At 39.7% G+C, this 22,587-nt stretch overlaps 1 protein-coding gene across 2 annotated transcripts in view; it reads left to right on the plus strand.

Annotated features, from left to right (window-relative positions):
- Positions 1–22,587, plus strand: part of LOC134662517 (uncharacterized) — a 121,486-nt gene that overhangs the window by 91,443 nt on the left and 7,456 nt on the right. For both annotated transcript variants that reach the window (XM_063518771.1, XM_063518772.1), the window contains exons 3-5: positions 7,567–7,790; positions 13,669–13,797; positions 14,335–14,428. In XM_063518771.1, the coding sequence (XP_063374841.1) occupies positions 7,567–7,790; positions 13,669–13,797; positions 14,335–14,428 (447 nt within the window). The remainder of the gene's footprint in view (positions 1–7,566; positions 7,791–13,668; positions 13,798–14,334; positions 14,429–22,587) is intronic.

The following is a 22,587-nucleotide window of genomic DNA, read 5'->3' on the forward strand; positions in this document are numbered from 1 at the left end:
AATGATTTGACTGGAGGATAGAATTGGATGATATTTGCCATGGACATGATTTGGATAGGTACAGTCAAGAACGTAAAAATACAAAAGTAGTACTGTATTGTCCATTATACACCTACTATAACTCTGTGTCGTTTAAATCACGTCTAATATTGGAATAAGGGCGAAAAAAACTATTGGTTTTGGAGTGTAGCTTTGTTTAGTGGTAAGTACCTACCTAATTGTAAAATATTTTATCTGGACTTCAGTCCGCTAATCGTATCCATCTGTCAACTTTACTTCAAGTTCCGCCTCCAGGGGAGAGAAAGAGAAATTAGGGATGAATTAGCTTACTGACACAGACCGAATTCCACGCGGGCGGAGCCGCGGACACAGCTAGTATATAATAAATAAATAGAATACCTCCGCTAAACGTATGTATCGTGTTACCGGGCGTCGGTAACATAGTGAGGTGAGTTTTCACTTCTATCGGCACTCCCGGAGTGCAACCGTTGTTGCTTGTTTTTAATTTAGAATTTAGATTAGGTACACTAGTGAGACAGTGCATTATAGTTGCGTTTTATTCGCTACAGAGCGTTAACGATTGCACGTTGGACAGAAACCCTGGAGCAGCTATCAACTTACGGGCCAGCCCTCGTATATAGTTTCAACTAAGCTTCCACGCGCTCTCACGTACAAACACCCCGCTGTCACTCACACATGAATTTATATAAAGGTTGGTCCCCACGGAGCCCTAAAAACCACGAACAACGTAATTTAACTCTAACCTAATACGCAACCTTTCTACCCAGTGTTGCCAACACACTGTGCGCAATTTGGTCAGCTATCGCCCGAATGTATTCCACTTAATATTTATTGCTGCGACGACTCTGGTTGGTGTATTTCTACTCAAGTGATAAGCGAAAAAGGTATTTGTAGGTCAAACAAATTACACTATCTCTTAATGCTTTGAACACAACATCTTTATCTGCAACTTGGCATATTGAGACGCCAAACAGTGCGGCCATTCAGAACGACGGATTTTGTAGTCCTTGAGGAAACATCCGATTTACAGTCAAATCTTCCAATTTAAGTATCGCTTTAACAATTGGTCTCTAAACGTAATGATCCTAACAAATAACATAAAAATCTACTCCATCATCGTTAATAAATTGTTCCACCATCAAAAGATAATTTATAATAAAGGATCTTACTGTTCGAAATTCACTTCGAGAAGAGATCGATTTAAAAATTGAATTACAATAATATTAAAATCTTAGGTAACGTTTAAAACATAGAGGTGATAATCTGATAATTAATTAATATAATTGTTTTTATATCATATATGTCTAAAAGCTTAAACGTTCTAAACATTCACAATTCTGATTAGAAGAGACTTGATTTTATTTACTTGTGTAAAAGTCAGTTTTATTGCGCCCATCCGTTGGCCATTTTATTTGATTCGTTTACCCCATCCGCCCTTCCTCCCTTTCTCCCGCCACACCCCGTTGCGTTCGGCCCGATATGAGTTATCGCCATGTTACTCTTCGAGAATATGGCTGAGCTGTGATAAATGTTTATTTGTTTACCGCTATTATTCCAAGTCGTTTGAACATTAATTAGTGAGATGTTTGCGACTGTGTTTGTCTTATTTTTAATATTTATTAACCCATAAAACAATTTGTGTTGTATGTGTGTGTATTGTTTTATATATTATTATTGTTAGATAGCCTACTTACTTAATTGCATTCCGTGCTTTAATTAGGGTGGCATATATTATTTTATAGGTGCAAAATTAATTCGAATAGTATACTTTTTCAGGACAAGCGCATATGTCTAAGTATACTAAAATAATCTATGAATAATTGAGTAATTTATGATAAATGCACAGAATTCCATGTAAGATCCCGGAATTTTCCGACCGTAATTGTAGACAACGATAACCGATCGGAATGTATTTTATTTATCTAAATATATCAACCTGCGCTGCGTGACAAAGTTCCGGTATTTTGCCTCCGGGTTGTAAAATATGTTAGGGTTTTAGCTATAAAATTTCCCTTCCTGCTGTTTGCTTCGCTTTCGGTTACATTACACTGGATCCCTGGTTCACGTTCGCCATTTTGTGATATTCGATACCGACAATAACAAGGCTCGGAAAATTTACCACGTCTACTTGTAGAATAAATCTGCGCTAAACGTAGGCCATTTTCCGCATACGTGTATGTGCAGCAGTTACGATGTGACGCCGAGAAAAAGAAAATTTTGAAATTGTTTATGGTGTCTTTAAGTAATAACCCATTTAATTGCGCAAAACAAGGAAACATTGAGTTAATAAGGATGGGCTGTTTTTTTATTATGTTAATAGTGACAAAATGCTCTTGTTGAATTCAAGTTTCTGACCTATGGAGCCCAACGACTCATTGTCAAATACTGGAACTAAAACTATTTACTGATACTTTTTTTGATTTGTCAATTTTTTTTTACTAAAGAAGTGAAGACTTAGGATACAATACAAATACTCTTTATTGCATTGATTCACGATTGTATGAGAAAAAAATCTACTTTAGCTACCTTACTTTGTTTTACTTATTATTTCATTAATTTTAGAGATTGTACACTGTTGTTTTTATTTGTCATTCGTCGTTACTTCTGTTTTATTCGTTTCCTCGAAGGTTAACTAGAAGATATCCCATACAGGGATAAGTTCGCCTTTGTTGTATTTAATTTACTCTGTAACAGTGTTTCTCATATATGTTTTTATTTCTATGTGCAATAAAGTATATACATACATACATACATACATACATACATATACAGCATGTGGCCTGTAACACAAGTGAATAATTAAAACGTAGATTCTACTCCTCAAACAATAAAACTTTTGTTCAACAACTTTTTGAAATTATGTAGTCTAAGATTGTCCCTTTTTCAAACAAACTAAATAATATTTTCAATGTACTAAAAATATAAATATATATAATGTAAATATTAAATTCCGTCTAATCAAATTGACATTGCCTGTCAGTCTTGTGTACATACAGGCATAATCAATTTCGTAATACATTGCGTGTTTGAATAAATTTTAAAGTGTTTTAAAATTCAAACCACAAGTTATTTTTAAAAGTCGTTGAACAAACATTGTCTAGTTTGAGGAGTAGAATCTATGTTTTAATTTTTCGCCCGTGTTACAGGCCACATGCCGTATTGATAAAATGCGCCAAGGTTTGTTATGTTATCTCATTTATATTATAAAAATAAAGAATTGTGTTAACACCTAAATACTTTCGCTTTTGGAAGCGTTTATTTTGTAACAGTTTCAAAAACTGGCAAGCAGTACACAATTCGTGAACTCGCGCTCCGTTTTCTATTTTACAAAAGTTTAACTGGAACTGAATTACAGGATGTCATTCTTTGCCTACAACAATATAATTATCTTACCCTTATCGGACTCTTTGTCAGTTTCTCTGCCACTCTTAATGACAGTATAATGGCTGCTGATAGGTATTCGACTGTAAGTTCCATCGAGATTACGTCATGTTGAACTGAAGGCCGAGCCAGCTTAAGATTCTAAATGATAAAGATTTTTCCCGCTTTGTGTTTTTTGTACATTTTAAAATTTTAGGTAGATATCTATTTATAAAAACTATGTGGAGGGAAAATGATTTAGCAGAGATCTATAGCAACTTCAACTATCCAGAATTTTCGAAACGAAAAATTTTCAGGCCTTGTAAATTTTCAAAGTGAAACCTATGCCAAAAACATATTAAAACCTGGGTCTCTTTTCAATAATAAGAATATTTCCTTCACGTTTAATACCTTATTTTAAATAAATAGATTTTTATTCAAAATTGGTTTCGTTTTTACCTATAGTCTACTTTTATTAAAAGACGGCCAAATTAACATTACACAAGCTGTATAATTATTTATTTTTTAACTACTGCTTTCATATGTTCAAATGAAACATTTAGTTATGTGCCAACCGTCTGCTGCAGAAGCCACTACGCGAGGTAGTTACAATGATATATCTCTCTATAGCCATAGCTCTTATTCTCTGAACAAGAAAACTGTGTTCAGATCATTTTGAACACCTCGCCCACTTGGCTACTTTTACTGCTGCTGTCTATACAATATCTGGGGGCACGAGCAAAACAAAGAGGCACGGCCGTACCATCCTTTTTTCGAAGCTATTCGGGCCATTTTCGATTACTCTTTCAGGAAAGAACCTTATCAAAATTTGTACCCACGCAGCAGAAGAGAAATTCAGCCGAATAAATCAAATTTAAAGATATCAGGTTCGAGGTGAGAAACGGACCTCATTTTTCTACAAGGTCTGCCCCCTATTACAACCTACTTCTATGTAAGGTCAGGTGGGGTAAGGGAAACATACTTAATTTTTATCGGGTTAAGAGAAACCGTATCAGAAAAGTCCTTCAACGTAAATATGTTTAAGTTATTTTAAGGGTAGCCTTACTAATTTACTTCAGCAAAAATAAAGGTAGATATTCCATTAATAATTCCTGAATTATTAATGGAATACTCACCCCGAGTCTGATTGACCCGGGACTACACAAAGGCACATAATGTAAGGTTAGGTGGGGTAATAGGAACTATGGGGTGGTGCAGGTGGACACTTATAGGGAAAATAAACAGTTATTATTTTACTTTTGCTGAAGTAAATAAATATAAGATTGTTCGCCTCTTATATTTTCCAACTTTAGTAGCCTATCTAATACCGGTTGACGGATTTCTACAGAATTGTAAGATGTATTTACATTAATCTCAGCTGTGGAAGTAAATGTTAAAAGTAGCGGATTTTGGCGCCACAATGTGTGGTTTTAAGAAATGCGGTCAGGTTTATTCATATGACTGGCTGTTGCAACGTCATCGTCACTGCTGCAACGTAGACGCGGACGACGCGATGTCATTGTCAATTTCCTTGGAAGCGCGCCTCACATACGGTGACCACAACGTGGTGTGCCACTTGACGTTCAACATTCAACAGTTAGGCAGTACACTACAAGAGGTATGCTCTTACATAATGTTTCTTGTTCATAATTTTCATAAATATTTCTGTTAGTTACTCATAAAATGCTCAGATCAGATCTACCGATCAGATTATTTATTATTTATAGGTACCCGGTTTTACGGTCGTAAAATTTGCAGCAAATGTGGTTGGTAGTTTATTTTATAAAGTGACACATATTCATTTTCGCTTCTTTTATAATATATACATGGATCATAGAACATGACCTAGGCTTGACCGAGCCTGACCGTCGGTTGACCGACTTGACCAATAGCTACTGGTTCTATTACAGAAATGCTTTTATCGGCTATCCTCTGGTATTATTGTTCATTAATTATTCAAGCTCAAACTCTGACCGTATATTCCCTTTGTGCGAGCGCGGGCGAGTTGACATTCCGAGCTACTAGTGTAGGCCCGGATAACTCGCCAACTTACACCCGTAGATTCTGATAACTTTTTTGAAAAATGATGTACCATGGTTTTAGTCCTCTTCCCAAAACATTTTTCACGAAGCACTTATGGGATCACATCGGTTTTCCAAATCGGTTAGATAAATTATGTTTTTATATAAGTACTTAATTATTTTATTTTACATAAATCCAAAAAGTAATACCTACACCTTATTTAACAGAAAATAACAAATATAAACAATATTATTATCACCAAATCACTGACAACCCAAAATTGTCATACAATAATGGGTATAAAAGAATGAGTCATGTACGTTTCAGGGCGATTACATTCTAAAGAAAAATGTATGCAGTCTAAAGAGATAAGACAAGCATTAATACAACTTGTATTTTATAGATTGGAATATAGTTAAGTTGTGCGGTTTATTTAGGGCCAAGATGTGTTTGTTATCGGAGAGTGCACTTCCACTTCTTATTCTAAGTACCCACTGCGAGTATCCGACTTCCTCATGCTCTATAAGGCGATTGGAATACTACCTTCGGACACTGGAATAACGGAGTTGGTAGGGACACTACGATTTGCATATAAAATGGGCTAATAATCGGATTAATGTGGATATATGAGTTCCTTTAGATCTGACCGCACTTGTTCCAACCATGAATACCTACTTGTAATAGTACACAGTTAAGTGTACATTTATTTCACTGTATTTAGATAGGTACATACCTATTAATTGTCACTTATTAAAACCTGAGCTTTCCGAATAATCTCAGACTTTCCTGGCCGCTGGCATTTGAAAAAAAGTTCAATTTAACAATAAATATCTGGGTGACCGAGCTTCGCTCGGAAAACATATAAAAACTCGAAAATGCGCGTTTTCCCAGAGATAAGACCTAGCTAGATCGATTTTTCGCCCCCGAAAACCCCCGTATAGCAAATTTCATCGAAATCGTTAGAGCCGTTTCCGAGATCGCCGAAATATATATATATATATAAATAAATAAATAAATAAACAAGAATTGCTCGTTTAAAGGTATAGATATTTAACAATAATAAAAGCTTTAGATTGTGAATGTTGATTCTCGCGGAGTTGTAGGGGGTTATCAGTCTTCTTTGCTTACTAGAGGGCGATTTGAACTTTAAGTATCATAAAGATTTGAAACCGGTATAGATATAATCTGGAAAGATAATATCCATAACAGTTTCATAACCTGATTATAAAGTTTTAAGCGCCCTCCTTGACTCTGCTGTAGCTTTTCGTACCTATGTGCCACAATTATTATTCCCTAAGCTTAATAGTTATTTCCAATCTTAAATTTTACAAAACATAGAATAATAAGGAACGCAATTGTTAACTAGAACGGTGGACCGGTAATGTTGTATGAGCGGTGGATTGTAAATATACGAGTATTCAAAATTATCTTGAAATGATTAGGAAGACAATAAAAACCACCTAAAAGCAGAAATCTGTAAAATGTAATTTTATAAAATATGCCCTGGTTTATTTTTATGGGACATTCAGCGTTCCACGTATGATGACGTCACCGGTGCTGAAGAGATGTGCTTACGCGTGATCGGTTTTACGGAGTTTCCACACCAGCGAACTCGGATAATACTTTCCGTGACAAAAGGACTTAACTCTGTAGGATTTTACGCAAAATACCTTCATAACAATCAGAGCAGAACACCTGAGGGTAACATTACTAAATATACCTGAGACTACACTTAATGACACCAACCAGGTTTTTGAGGTCTGCCGAAGTATGTATATACTTACTTATACTTATATTTTAGTTACACAGAACATGAAATGTTAAAACAGAACATTTTTTTTTTATTATTGTTCAGTAAAGTATACACTATCGCATCGTATATATCGTCACTTTCGCATATAGGTATGATATTTTTAAAAGGATTACTTACGAATACCAATGTTACAATGTACATTAGCCATTGCTGAACTTCTAAAAAAGTAAATACTTCGAAAAGGAACACCCAAAAAAGGGTCAGGACAAAACAAAAAGTTAAAGATGTCGCTATTATTAGGTACTTATGTTGAGTCGATTGGATGCCTCTTGCGTGTCACATTCATTGTTATCTGTAAATTTATTAAATAATTTATGGGTAAATTATAATTTTATCTTGTTTGTCAACAGTGTCATCGGCCCAACGAGAGCTCGGCAAGACACCAGCCAACGCCTCGGCGACGGCCGCCCCGGCCGGCTCCGCGGACAACGCCATCCGACCTGGTGCAGCCGACCCGCGCCCTACTCCCCGCACCGGCCCGTATTTTGACCAAATCGCTTCGAAGAACGTCACTGCTCTGCTCGGCAAGACAGCTTACTTGAATTGCCGCGTCAAGAACATAGGAAACAAGACGGTAAGTTTCCCTTAACGTTCCCTACCCTAACCTTCGAGTTACTCTTAAGGGGACTGCACACACCTGCATTAAAGGCATGTCGGATCCAAAAGTCGATATAGGTTGAAGTTTTTCATGTGTATGGCATAAAGGCGGATGAACTGACGCACAGGAAGACATAACAAAACTAAATGTACCTATGAGTAATGTACGCGGTTTTTTCAATGTTGTCTACGGAATTAATAATCATTTTTCGATGCAGGGAGCAGGGACAATATATGATGATAATGTCTGTTAACATTATCATCATAATATAATGAAAAATCATAATGATATTTTTAAAGCCATATTACTAATTGACCAGGTTATACAGCGAAATGACAGTCATAGGAGGGGATCTTAACGGGCATATCGGCATGGAGTACACAGCATGCAAAAGAGTACACGGAGGCTATGGGTTTGGATCTATAAACGACGCCGGCGAACAGATTATTGCAGCCGCCATGTCGCACGATCTTGCGATTGTAAATTCGTTCTTTGCCAAGAGACCTGAACACCTGATTACCTACAAAAGTGGGTCAGCATGCACACAGATCGATTATATACTTGTCCCTAGATCACATATCAGCAGGGTGAAAAATTGTAAGGTGATACCGGGTGAATGTGTTACTAGTCAACATCGGATGGTTGTGATGGATATGATATTTAGGTCAAAAAAGACACCTAAGAGAGAGAAGGAGCCAGCACTTACCAGGTGGTGGCTTTTGAAAGGCGAGAAATCGGAAGAGTTTAGAAGAGAGTTAGAAGACCTAGATATAGATTTTAAAAGAGATAGTAACCAGATATGGGAGCACCTGCAGAGTAATATCCTCAGAGCGGCTAACAAAGTACTAGGAAGAACATCAGGGGGGAAGAGAATACCTAAAGAAACGTGGTGGTGGACTCGGCCAGTGCAAACTGCTCTAGAAGAGAAGAAAATTGCTTTTAAGAAATGGCAAGTCACTAAAACGGATGAAGATAGGGATGAATATAAAAATCTCAAGAAAGCAGCCAGGAAAGTAGTCGCTCAAGAAAGATCTAAAGCCCTGAAAGGTATTTACGATAGCTTAGAGAGTAAAGAAGGTCAGAAAAACATATATAAACTTGCAAGGAGACGTAATCAGGCAACTAAAGACATTTCAAAAACGAAACTGCTAAAAGGCTCGAGTGGACAGATACTGTATAGAGACCGGGATATCTTACAGCGCTGGTACGAGTACTACGACGCACTCCTGAACACTGAAAGTCCCGCCTTAAGGCTTCCGATACCGCAACCGAATAAAGGAATGATAGCACCTATATCACCATCGGAAGTCAAGAAATCTTTAAACAAGATGGCCAACAAAAAAGCTCTAGGACCAGATGGTATTCCAATTGAGGCGTGGAAGTGCTTAGGAGATAAAGGAGTTGTGGTACTGGCAAATCTGTTTAACTATATCATGCTGGAGTCCCTACACATGCCGGATACGTGGAGGCTTAGTACCATTGTACCTCTCTATAAAGGCAAAGGCAATCGTTATGAATGCAACAACTACAGAGGCATAAAGTTGATGTGTCATACCATGAAGTTGTATGAGCGAGTGATCGATGGCCGGTTACGGATGGAAAGCACGCTCTCTTTCAACCAGTACGGCTTTGTGCCAGGCATGTCGACCATTGACCCAATGTTTGCTCTCAATACCATCGCTGAAGAATACCGGGCTAAGAACAAACCGCTGTGTATGGCCTTTCTGGATATGGAAAAGGCATTTGACCGCGTGCCTCGTGAGACAATATGGTGGTGTCTTCGGACTAAGAACATCCCCGAGGCATACGTCACTGTAATAGCCGACATGTACCGGGAAGCCAGGTCTGTGATCAGGACCACCGCGGGAGTAACCAGCTCAATACCAGTCACCGAAGGAGTTCATCAGGGGTCGGTGTTAAGCCCGTACCTGTTTAGCTTGGTACTAGATACTCTCACGGAGGGTGCTCAGAACGAAGCACGGTGGACATTTATATATGCAGATGACGTGGCAGTATGTAGCGAGAGCCGAGAAGAGCTCCATAGATTATTACTCTCGTGGAAGCATCAGTTACAGAGAGGGGGTCTTGTGTTGAGTGTACAAAAAACACAGTTCATGGAGTGCAATGTCCCCGATTCAGACTCCGAACCAATATTGGTTGACGGACAGGAAGTACAGAAATGCAACCAATACAAATATCTCGGGAGCATTGTGCACGATTCCGGCTCACTGGAGACCAACATTCAACACAGGATTGCGGCCGCCTGGTTAAAGTGGAGAGAGGTGACTGCTGTGACCTGCGACAGTAAAATGCCGATAAAAATGAAAGGCCTCGTGTACAAGACCATCATAAGGCCGGTCCTCACTTATGGCAGCGAAATATGGCCAGTGACCCAGCGACATGTTCAAGCCATCCATGTGGCGGAGATGAAGATGCTGAGGTGGATGTCAGGCGTCTCCAGGATTGATAGGGTTCGTAACGAACACATCCGTGGGAGCCTAGGAGTGAGAGACGTCGCCGATAAGCTCCAAGAAAGTCGGCTGAGGTGGTTTGGGCATGTCAGAAGAAGGCCGCCTGAATACGTAGGCAACAGAGCCCTTAGCTTTGCCTTACCAGGCCCGAACAGGAGGGGCAAACCAAGGCAGCGGTGGCGTAATGTCATCGCCAAAGATTTAAACGCCTGTGGGTTGGCAGAAACCGATGTCCAGGATAGAGCGAAGTGGAAGGAGAAAAGTAGGAAAGCGGACCCCGTTACAGTACGGGACAAACGCTAGGAGGATGATGATACAGCGTGTATTTTTGAAACGAGCACATAATAAAAGGGTAACTCTCTTTCAGAATCATTTCACACCACTAAACCTACGTCTCGTTTATGTTTGTGGTTTATGGTTATATCAAAAATACACGCAGTATAAAACGAGATACTGCAGGTATATTTATGTAGTGTATACCTGTGACATTTACCTCTTAAACTGTAGACATTTTTACAGTAGAACGTGGCGTTAATAGGTATTTACTGTGTTTCCTATAGGTATACTGAAGTTAACTTTTAATAGCGGCGGCCTATATTGCTCACTGTCTTCACCATAACTCGCGCGTGTCGGCTACAATTACCGACTGTTGACGACATAACAGCCGCAATTTAAATGTCCTTTTTCACTATTAACACACACAAGTGGAAGAATAACTTTCAAAACCCAATTTTAATTTTGCATGATGTATAACAAGAAGTTTTAATGACGGTTAATATAAAATAAAGCTGAAGGGGTAACGGCTGGACTGCGCGGCCTACCTTCATAATGGGTAACAACTAAAGCGGTACACGCGTCTAACGAGCTCCATTAAAGGCCTGTGCTCACCGGCTGCGTGTGCGTGACGTGCACGTGCGCGTGTAGCGTTGTAGTATACAGATCCTTATGATGGACGGCACACCGCTTGCGTGACGTGTGCGTGTGCGGCTCCAACATTTTAGCGAACGCGCATGTGCACGTCACGCACACGCAAGCCGGTGTGCACAGGCCTTTACTCGTATTTCGCCAGCCCAATTTACATAGCGGTCACAGCTTCTGGCTTAAAATGAAACGCAACAATGGGACAATGCAACTTTAAGGCTATTGTGGAGTTTATAAATAAAAACCTCATTAGGCAGCCACATCTTCCACATAAATAACAACCCACTAACGAGATCTCACTCAGATGCTTTTAAAAGGAGATTTACCATGCCCGTTTAAATTCTACGCGTCTGACGTAATGATCGCTGTTTTATTTCGCGACGCCCGATTATATTCAGCTTGATGTCTTTTTTCGCACGCCATTTGGGACGGCCACGTTAAATCTGCAGCAATGTTCCGGCTGTTTATGAAGCAAATCAATCTAGTGAGAAAAATGCTTACCTTGAAGTACAAGTCATACTTATTAGTACTGCTGTAGGTATGCGTAATTGCGTAAGCTGTACATTAAACAACGTTTTCTGACGTATTTTTCATCTAGCAGTATCCTAAAAAGTCTACATAGTTATTGCTTATTGTAAAGCATATAAAGCATGCTTTAATGCAAAATATGTAGGTAACACTACTAAACGAAAAATATATTAAATACGTCGTTGTGCTATTGACCACATTACATCGGCCTTCTTGGCTTATTACGGCAGACCAGGTTATTACGGTATCAAAAATTTATTTTCCAACGTTTTGTTTTGACTCAGGTTACACAGTTTAGAAAACCCGTGAATCCGAATAAAGAATACGATAAAACATTACAAATAATAATTATAAATATATAATTATAATTATATTATTTAGTGCCTAAATTTTTTCTAACATGGCCCACCTATATCTTGTACCTATCGACTCCCATTTATTCGTTCTTATCAAATTACTTTAAACAAGTAAATTAATGTTTTGTAGTTTAAGAAAAATATGTGCCCATACTTACACTGAGACTGTTTTCCCTGTTTCCTTTTTTAAATTAATAGATAAAGAAATGAAGAGATAAATCCCGTCCCATCAATATCGATAAAGTTAAAAGTAGGTAATTCTATAAAATTATATACGAACATTTGTCGACGCCAAGCTAAAGTGCCAAGTTAAGATCCAGTTCCCAAGTTCAATCTGAGAAAGTTTTCACCGAAATGAGCCGAAATAAAGTAATAAATTGTGAATCAATTTATCTTCAATATTTGTTTTAATAATTAATTTGATTCATCTTCAAAAGTAATTAAGGGGTGGCACCTTTCTGTTATCAAATTGCCGTTGATTGACAACACCTGAATTTGGAATAATACGAGGCCAATTTAGTAGATGGATGTTGTTTGTTGTTGAAAACAAAAGTAATAGATTAAGGTGCCTCGTCATTTTTCACGTGAAGACAGCCGACTATTAAGTTTCGGAGTTTGTAGCTGTATGCGGTTCTGAGGTTTATTAGGGTTCCACGCCTATAATGGATGTTACGGAAATTCTAGTCATTATCACAATTCTATGTCAACCTTAGCTTATTTCTAAATGAATATACAATATCATGTTTGTAATAATGTTACGTGTTAAGATACTATAACTAATTTCGAAATCATAATTTGTAGTTGTGTGTTTTGCACAGAACCTTTCAGAAGTACTAAATAGAATCGCAGTTGTCAAAAAACTTGACCCCATTTTTTGACTAGACGATAACTTAGTCTTCGTTGTTGTGCTTTCACAACAACGAAGACTAAGTTATCGTCTAGTCAAAAAATGGGGTCAAGTTTCACTTATCACTTATCATTAATTTCAACCTAAATTGTTCAGTATTTTTGGGCTTGAACCCCGAGAGAATTTCTCTAATTTCGCAATCGAAATTTAACCCTTTTGGCGAAAAGCGGCCTTGAAGGGGGATGGTGGGGATATGCCTCTCCCAGTGATGCGGGTAACAATTCAAATTCTAAAAGGAAATTTCCAATCTACGAAACATGAAATTAAGGAGCCGTGCTTTAGGAATGAACGAGACCACACACATACCACCATTTCGGCTGGCCGCTTAAGGACTACTAATGTAATTAAAAATTTCTTGGCACACATTCACATTAAGCATTATTTATGTGATAACATTATATAAATCATAACATTTCAAGATCTTTTGCCTTTTCTCGTTTCTAAATAGCTTGAGTTATAACTTTTGCGTAATAGATAAGAGGTAGTCTGGGTCTTGTTTTAGCAATTGAAATAGGGCTCAATACATTTTTTTCACTACTTTTTTTTCTTTTATTATGAATACTGTCTGAGAACATTTGCTAGATTTTTATTGTAATTATAAATCACACGATAAATAAATTTTGCATAGGAAACGACATCGTCATAATTGTGTCACTGTGATATTGTTCCAGCTGAACATGCAGGTGTCCTGGGTGCGTCACAGAGACATCCACCTGCTGACCGTGGGACGCTACACATACACGAGCGACCAGCGATTTAGAGCCATTCACCTTCCGCATTCCGAGGACTGGACCTTACAGGTAAATAAAGGGGCCCACTGATTATCAGTCCGCCGGACGGTATCGGCCTGTCAGTTGTTCGGAACTGTCAACTTTTTGTTTTATATATTATATTAACTGTATATTTACTTATAATCTTATGGCGTTATTCATAAACGTCTGCTAAGTTAATCAGCTCATGATCGTCGTTTGTCCGTCTCTATGGCACAACGACAGATAGGGACAAACGACGATCATCAACTGATTAAGTTACCAGCCGTTTATGAATAACGCCAGTGTACAGTCTACTCCATAGTCTATGGATTAAGAATAATGTAAAAAATTAAAAAGAATATATCGTGACTACTGGATTAGTGAGATATTTCCGTAAATATTTACAAAATGTTATCTCCAACCAAATCACGAGTATTATTTCATTAATAATATTCGAGGACGCATGACTACCTGCCGACTATTACTTGCAACTTATATTTTGCATACTTTTGAAAGCCACTATAATAGTGGCTATTCTAATAATTAGAACAATGAAATATTATTATTACTTAATTGTTGTTACAGATTAAATATCCACAGCACAGAGACTCTGGCATCTACGAATGCCAAATATCTACAACGCCGCATATGAGTCATTTTATTCATTTGAATGTCGTTGGTAAGTACTCCATAATTTTAACTATAAGCAGCTTTAATACTTAAGTATATTCGGATGGCGACTGTACTTGTAACAGCTTTATTGTTGGAATGTTACCACTGCAGCGTTAAGGCGGGCGGTACTGTGGGCCTACCGCGAACCCCGTTCGACGTGTTGCCTCCCTGTCACACTTACGTACGAATTTACAAGTGCGACAGAGAGGAAACACATAGAACGTGGTTCGCGATAGGACCTCTGTTTATATCCTTGACAAATTACGTCGCTGTCGGTGCGGCATTGCTATCGCGATTAGAACGTTCAATCCGTCAGTCATTTTATCAATGAGAGTGGCAGTGACATCTCGCCTGAACGCTCCTGCAACACCAGTAATGTTACTGCACCCTGAGAACTACACTAGTTTTTTAACAAGAATTATTTTTATTAACACTCTAACTTATTAATTAACTAGGTGGGGAATATAAGCCCAAGCCCTCTCGCGCATGAGAGGAGGCCTGTGCCCAGCAGTGGGACGTATACGTATATAGCATGGTTTTTTTTCAACGGCTTCCATAGCTTCAGATTCACTGCGTACGAAGCTGGAGCTCCCTGGTTCAAATTCCCGTAAAGGCATTTATTTGCGTTATACGTATACGCACGGAATGTTTTTCCTCAAGTAGGATGTATTTTAATACTTATAGGAATAAGCTTTGATGGAGTCGTTTTTCCCATTTATGATTATTGTCTCTACTAAAGACCAAGATTGAAATCCCGACTAGTTAAGTAATGTCCTTAAGTAATGTTACCTACATTGGAATTACAGTCTCTTTTCCCGCAGAAAAATATGCACAACATCTGACGTTATTGAAGGTGGAATTTATTCCACAAATATGACCTTATGGTATTTTTACCTTTTAATCTGTCAGCTCCCACGGCTCATATATGAGCCAGAACGCTTATGGTGACGTCATATCGTGGGATTTGACAGGTTAAGGTATTTCTTGGTCTTTTGCTGTAAGATTGCCAGGTCCAAAAACCCTGAAATCGTGAATATCCTACGGAGAATTTTCCTTTATACCATAAATCTAGTGCTTCCTTTATTCATGACATTGAATAGACATGCATATTGCATATATTCCAGATTGCAATCTTTCAAGGCTTGCAAGATAAGGCGTTGTCAGTTTTGAAATTATTGATTTATTATTCATACAGTCTATCTATAGACTATTAGTATTATTAGACTGTTAGTTATCTTGTGTTATGTATTTAAGCGACAAACATATACCAGTTGACAAAAATATGAGCGTTTTTAAAAATATTTAGTGCTTTTACTCATTTTTATTATTTTATTTAGTGCAATGGCTTGTCTTGTATTTCTTGACTTAAGTTCGTAGTTATTATTAATTTACTGTAGGTACCTATTCTTTTTCAATTATAATGAAATTATCTTTTATGCAATAAACTATATCATTCAATACAAGTAATACAACATGCGGTTATATGGAATTTCATAATTGGAGATTGAATTCAATTTTAATTGATGTGACGAGCTCTTTGAATCATTATACTGAAACTTTTAATGAACCTACCACTTATACAAATATATTAATCAAAGTCATATTAATATTAAAATATTAACATACCCCGTTTAAACGATAATAATTAACGATAATTTGATTTGACATTTTAAATCTTCATCGATAAAATTATGATCATCATATGTCACATCATATATATATAATTCAAAAATATTATAATAGTGTTTATTGCGCGAAGACTAACTTAAAGCGGCAACTTTTGTTTAATAATATTTTTTGGACCCACCTTATTGTAATTTTTCTGTTTGGCCCTTGGTTGACTGGTAGAGAATTAAACGGTTTTTACAAATAACCTGTAAACTTATTTGATATCATGTTTTTAATCAATGCTCGTACTATGAGTATTGAGTATGATATGATATGACTAAAAGTTAACCATCAGAATTATAAAAGCTACTGAAGCAATTTGCAGTTAAAATATTTGATTAGATGCCGTATCAGAATTTAGATTAAGCAGAAATACTGCGTCGTAATATTTTTAAGGTTAACGAGCAATTTAACGGTGAACCTTGGCCATTATCAGCAATTGAATTCCACATTTTTTTTTTACCTTTACCTAAGTGTATTTTCATACGCAAATGAAAAAACCGGCCAAGAGCATGTCGGGCCATGCCCATTGCTCAGTGTGGAGTTCTGTAGTTACGTGTGCGTCACAATACGCTGCCTTGAATGTAATTGAAATTGAATGACACAAAAAAGCAGAATTACCTGCAGCGCTTCTTACGTCGTTTTACTATTTATTTCATGATTTTTTCAACCCATGGTTCTACAGTTAGTGAGGAGGAGTGAAAAACTCACTTTACTTATCAAAAAAAATGTTGTTTGTTTCTATTCGTTTTAAGACCTATCCAACGGCACCCCGCACCATATAGAGTTGAGGCAAAAAAATAATTCATCCCCATTTTACGTGTAGGGGAGGGAGGTACCCTAAACATTTTTTTCCCAGTTTTTATTTTACCACTCTGTAGGCATAATTTATTTAAATATGCAGCCAAATTGCAGCTTTCTAACACTAACAACAGACAGATATACAGCCCGTTCCGACCAATCGTATTAGAGAAATAATTTATGGACGCACCCCATATGAATTAATATGGGGTTATGACCCCATAGTTACATTTATCCCAAGTGACCTTACCTGTATACGTTAATACGTAAACCAAGCGTAAATCACAAACAATCTTACTACAAAAAATACCGTCTAAAGTGAATATAATAACTTCAGACGGCTTAGAAACGAGATGCCATACAGAACGTTATCAAGATAAAATGTTTCCCAAGTAAGTATAAAGTTACTATCATCTCGCATCTGGATTCTGGGCGTACGTTTATACCAGAGCATGTAAATTTTATTTCACGATTTCTAGCTAACATCACAGATAAAATTACTTACAGTGCACAGTATAGACATTCAAATGATTGATATCGACGAATAATAGATGTGATAATGATAAGGTTATGCTCACTGAATTGAAATGAAATTTTAATGTATCGGTTAGTATTTTACCATGGTTGTTTTAATCGATGGTTATAACAAAGCTGCGACACACACATACGCACACACTACATAATACAGATCTACTAGTACACCAAACGAACACCAAATATTGCCAATCGGCGGAAATAATTCGTGTATAAGCCAATTTTAGCATGGGTGTAGGTAATGGGTCTATTAAACAAGATACTAAAAGTAGGATCAATATTTTAAAATATATTAAGGTGGGAAAGTCACGTATAATTTGTTCTAAGGTCGTTTATTTTTAGTTTTTTAGGGTTCCGTACCCAAAGGGTAAAAACGGTACCCTATTACTAAGACTCCGCTGTCCGTCCGTCCGTCCGTCTGTCACCGGGCTGTATCTCACGAACCGTGATAGCTAGACAGTTGAAATTTTCACAGATGATGTATTTCTGTTGCCGCTATAACAACCAATACTAAAAACAGAATAAAATAAAGATTTAAGTGGGGCTCCCATACAACAAACGTGATTTTTGACCGAAGTTAAGCAACGTCGGGCGGGGTCAGTACTTGGATGGGTGACCGTTTTTTGCTTGTTTTGCTCTATGTTTTTGTTGATGGTGCGGAACCCTCCGTGCGCGAGTTCGACTCACACTTGGCCGGTTTTTTTCGTAAATAACTCGTAAATGGTAGCCCACGGCAAGAAATTATCTTTTACGTAAATAATCTATTTGAGATTTCTTATGAAATAAATGCTACTTTTTTTCGCTGGGATCAATATTAAAAAAGATATTGAAGTCGGTTTTCTTTTTTTGAGATTTTTATTTGTTAACTGTATCCAAAGGACCTTTGACTTCGTAATATTAGAACCATCCTTTGACCGGCAACGGCGACCCTTGCTAATTGCAATAATGAGTCCAATGGTGCCATTCCATTCGCTAGTCGAGCGTGGTATCTCGTCGTCTCGTTGTATCTTGGTCAGAGTAGCAAAAACTGGAACGGTATCAATATTTAGCATTTTTTTTGTTCTGACATTGAGATGCTATAAACACGACACAAATCGCAGTGCATTTCGTTCGAACTAATAAGCATAATCGATCATATAATTATCATACTTAGGTACTGTAATATTTTTATAATCTGGATTCTGTTCCTGGCTCTGATAATTTAGGACTATTAGTTTGTTACAAATAGCGGCAAAATATTTAGGTATCGGGTCGTTCAGAAACTCGAAGCTCACATAAGCATAACAAAGGACAACGACACGACTTGATATGGCTCGCTTCCGAAAGTTAATAATAGTGCAGACTTAAGAGCCAACAGGAGCTAAGATTTAAATATTTTAGGTAAATATACCCGTCTCGCTAACGGAAGCGGCTCCTAAAACTAGTGCGATAAGGACAAGGCGAAAATCCTGCGTAAAAATCTCAAAAATCGAGGTTTCGTACTCGACTGTTTCCTCCTCCAAAACTTAACCAATTGTAACCAAATTTGGAAATCTAAATGATAATGACTTTATCTGTGTCGGACCGTTTTGCTTTTTTGACTAATTGATATCAGTTTTGAATAGCACGCCTCTCATTGCGGCATAGTCAATTAGGCCATTTTGGCCATTTTTGAAGGGCCTTAAAAAACAAAAATATCAAAAAAAGCAAAATGGTCCGACACAGATATTGACAATATTAATCCGTGTTGAAAAAATCATTGCTCTAGCTTCAAAACCCACGGAGGAAACAGTCGAGTACGTTTGTATGGAGAAATGACCACTCCTGTTGGCTCTTAAACTTAGCTTCTATAGGCCTGCGCAAACCGGCGGAGCGCAGCGCAGATCACTTTAAAATTATCAATGGATTTTCTTCCCTATTTCAATTACCTTCAGGCATTAATTTAAATGCTTTGAGACCGACCTGGGAGCATCACGGAGGATTGTTACTCCGCGGTATCGAGGAGCACGCTAGAGGATACCGCGGCGGTAGGCGCCGGCATGCCGCCGCATCCCCCGGCATGCACCGAGACCTCCCGAGTGCGCCGGAGTAGCGCCGGGACGACGGGGGAGAACTCGTACACACTAGTCACTAATCCCTTATGATAGCGTACACGCGGCAGCATGCCGCGGCATCCTCCGACCTGCGTCGAAGTGCTCCCTGGTGCGCCGGCCGCCAGCGCCGGGGCTGGCGGGCGCTCGCGGTATCGCGGGGGATTTTACCTCGCCGGTGTGTGCTGCGCGGCGTAAATCCTCCTCGGTGATCTGCGCTGCGCTCCGCCGGTTTGCGCAGGCCTTAAACCTTCGCTTCTTCGTAAACTTTGTGTCGTTGCAATCTAATATGACGTTAGCATTAAACAACATTCTTAATTCTAAGTATAGTATCAGAATTGTGCTTTCAATAGTAACGTATGCTATAGTACTTAATACATATATGGAGCAAATAAATGTGTGTAATTTTAATTTAGACATAATACAACAAATATTTTATAAACAAAAAAATCTAAATCTGTAGCGAGACAGAATAACATTAGTACCCGCGAGCCGCGCGGATCCGAATACTTTCTCGCTCGCACACTACTACTTGTTGCGCTCAGCGGACCGACCGAGCCGAGCGCGCGCGAAGATCTCCGAGCGGCACGCGGCACTGTATAAAAGGCGCGGCGCGGCCGCCGAGAATCATTCAGGAGAGCCACTCGGAACCTCGCACGGACGCACCTCACCAGCACCTGCTTATCCGACCGACGATTTTCTACGAAAATCGAAGCCGGAACGCGCCCGGCCCCTGCCGGAGGGGAAGCCCAGCTGTACCCAGAACCCATCCACCGACGGTCGCCCTGCCCAACAGGACCGACTGACGGTGACGCGTCGCGCAGGTCCCGCATCATCATGGACAAGAAGCCACCGAAGTCCCCCCCCGTCCCTTCGGGGCGGGTGGGTAGACAAGAAAATGGATTTCACAATCCACCCGCAGCCACAACAGTAAAACTCGCGACCCCCCCGGTCCCTTCGGATAGGGTGGGTAGTTCGCAACGCGAGTTTTACGAAGTACCCGAAGACACCAAGACCCCGGAACCCACCTACGGCCGCACAGAGCCGTGGAAACCAGACTTCGACGGCCTCATCGAAGCCCTCGGATGCCCCTACGCACCACCCCCATGGGTAGCCCCAGACCGACTTTCCCCTCGCGGGCAACTTGATCGTGTTCGTATCAAGGCTGCCAGCTTGGCGCAAGTCGGTCACATACCTCCACGCCCGGAAGTATGGCCAACAGCCTTCCCTAGGCTGTTGGGGCACGCCCCTGGGACAGTGGAGCCGTCCCAGGAAGAAGCCCAACCGCAGCGCCACCAGGACGAGCACCCTGTCACTCCACAACCTTCGGCAGTTGAGGAGAAGCCGGAGTGCAGCACGCTCGACAAGCAGGACCAGGAAGGGTCCTGTGACACCACCCCGCCACCGACGGACCCGCGACCCCGCGCCAGCCCCGGAGCCGCCCCGCAGCCCCAACAAGGCCCCTCAAAAGGCCCCACCAACCAAGACGCCGCACTTACAGAGGCCCCCAAGCCGGGAGCCACTGTACCTGCCCCCCCGGCCCCCGCGCCGGCATCCACACCCGCAGCCCCCGGCACCAACCACGCAACCGTCGCAGCCCCGCAGCTGCGCCTAGACATAACGACGGAGCGCGCCGAACGCTCGCGTCCCGGCCGCCTACTGGGTATCGCGCCGCTCCACGCACGCCCCCCGGATAACCGCCGACAGCGCCAGTGCCCCCAGGGCACCGGAGCAAGAAGCCGAAGGAGGAGAAGAAGACACCAGCAAACGGGCACCGCGCCGCTCCACGCGCGCCCACCGGACAGCCGCCAACGGCGCCAGATTTCCCCTCCGGGACGCTGGTGCTAGAGGCAGAGGGAGTCAGCCCACAGCAGCTACGAGGCCCACAGCCACAAAGCCGCTGAAAGGCTAAATAGCAGAAGTCAAAGCCATGACAGGCCACTCACGGCTAGTCATGACGAAGAAGCCACCGCCCTAGAAAAGGGCACTGAAAAGACCCGCCCGTAGTTACGGGCGGCGATTTGAAACCGCCAATAATCCCCAAAAGAGATGGGAAGGCATCTCATACCTCCCTCGAGCGAGAATCATTCGTTAGCTAGCGGTCTAGCTTGGGAGACGGCCTCTGCTATCCTCAAGGTGAACCAATAAATGAGCACGGGTTGTGAACGTCGCTACGTAGCGCCCTAAGCTTCATCCTCGGTTGACCTTTAGTCTATGCAGTGGACATCCCCTGAGGGATCGAGCAAGGAGTGAGAACGCCACAGCGTACCACTTTCCGCTCATACGTCATATGTTTTGTAGCTAGGTACTTCACTTGTATGACTTGATATTGTTCTATTATAAGTTACAACCAATAAATCACTAGTTCCCAATCGGCGTCTCATTCCATTCCTACAAATCGTTTTAATTTTTCTTAAATATAATTGTTACAGTTTCTGACCATGTTAATAGTAGTTTATGCAACAGTGATATAATAAGGGTTCTTAAAATTCAAGGGTCGAAGTTACAAAACGAGACGTAGTCGAGTTTTGTAAAAAAAGACCCGAGAATTTTAAGAACCAATTATGAGCTGTTGCATACATTACTTTTTCTATGACAGCTGCAGCAAAAAAAAAAAAAAAAAAAAAAAAAAAAAAAAAGAGTTATTATTAGAAAAAAAAAGATATTATTAAAAAAAATGAGTTATTATTTAAAAAAAAAAAGAGTTATTATTGTAAATGAAAACATACCTCTTTCAATCAAGATGATCGGAACTTGTATCTTTAAAAAAAATAAAGCAGTTGTATTATACTCATAAGATGACTGCTAGCAGTCATCTTATGAGCCTATAGACAAAGCATTCAAATGACATTGCTTTAGATATCACTGTCAGTCATTTAATTGACACATTTAAGTGCTGGAGTAGAAAAAAATATATTAAAATATAATGTGCTTTAATAATAAAAAAAAACAACGGGTTGCACTCCGGGAGTACCGACAGAAGTGAAAACTCAATGACTAGTCCAAAATGTCTGCAGTACTATGTATAATTTTATTGACCCATCCTCCTTTCTATTGAAAAACTTTAGTTCCGAAATTGCTGGTCAGTGAGCTT

This window comes from Cydia amplana, chromosome 3 (genome assembly GCF_948474715.1).
Source record: "Cydia amplana chromosome 3, ilCydAmpl1.1, whole genome shotgun sequence".
Taxonomy (NCBI): Eukaryota; Metazoa; Arthropoda; class Insecta; order Lepidoptera; family Tortricidae; genus Cydia; species Cydia amplana.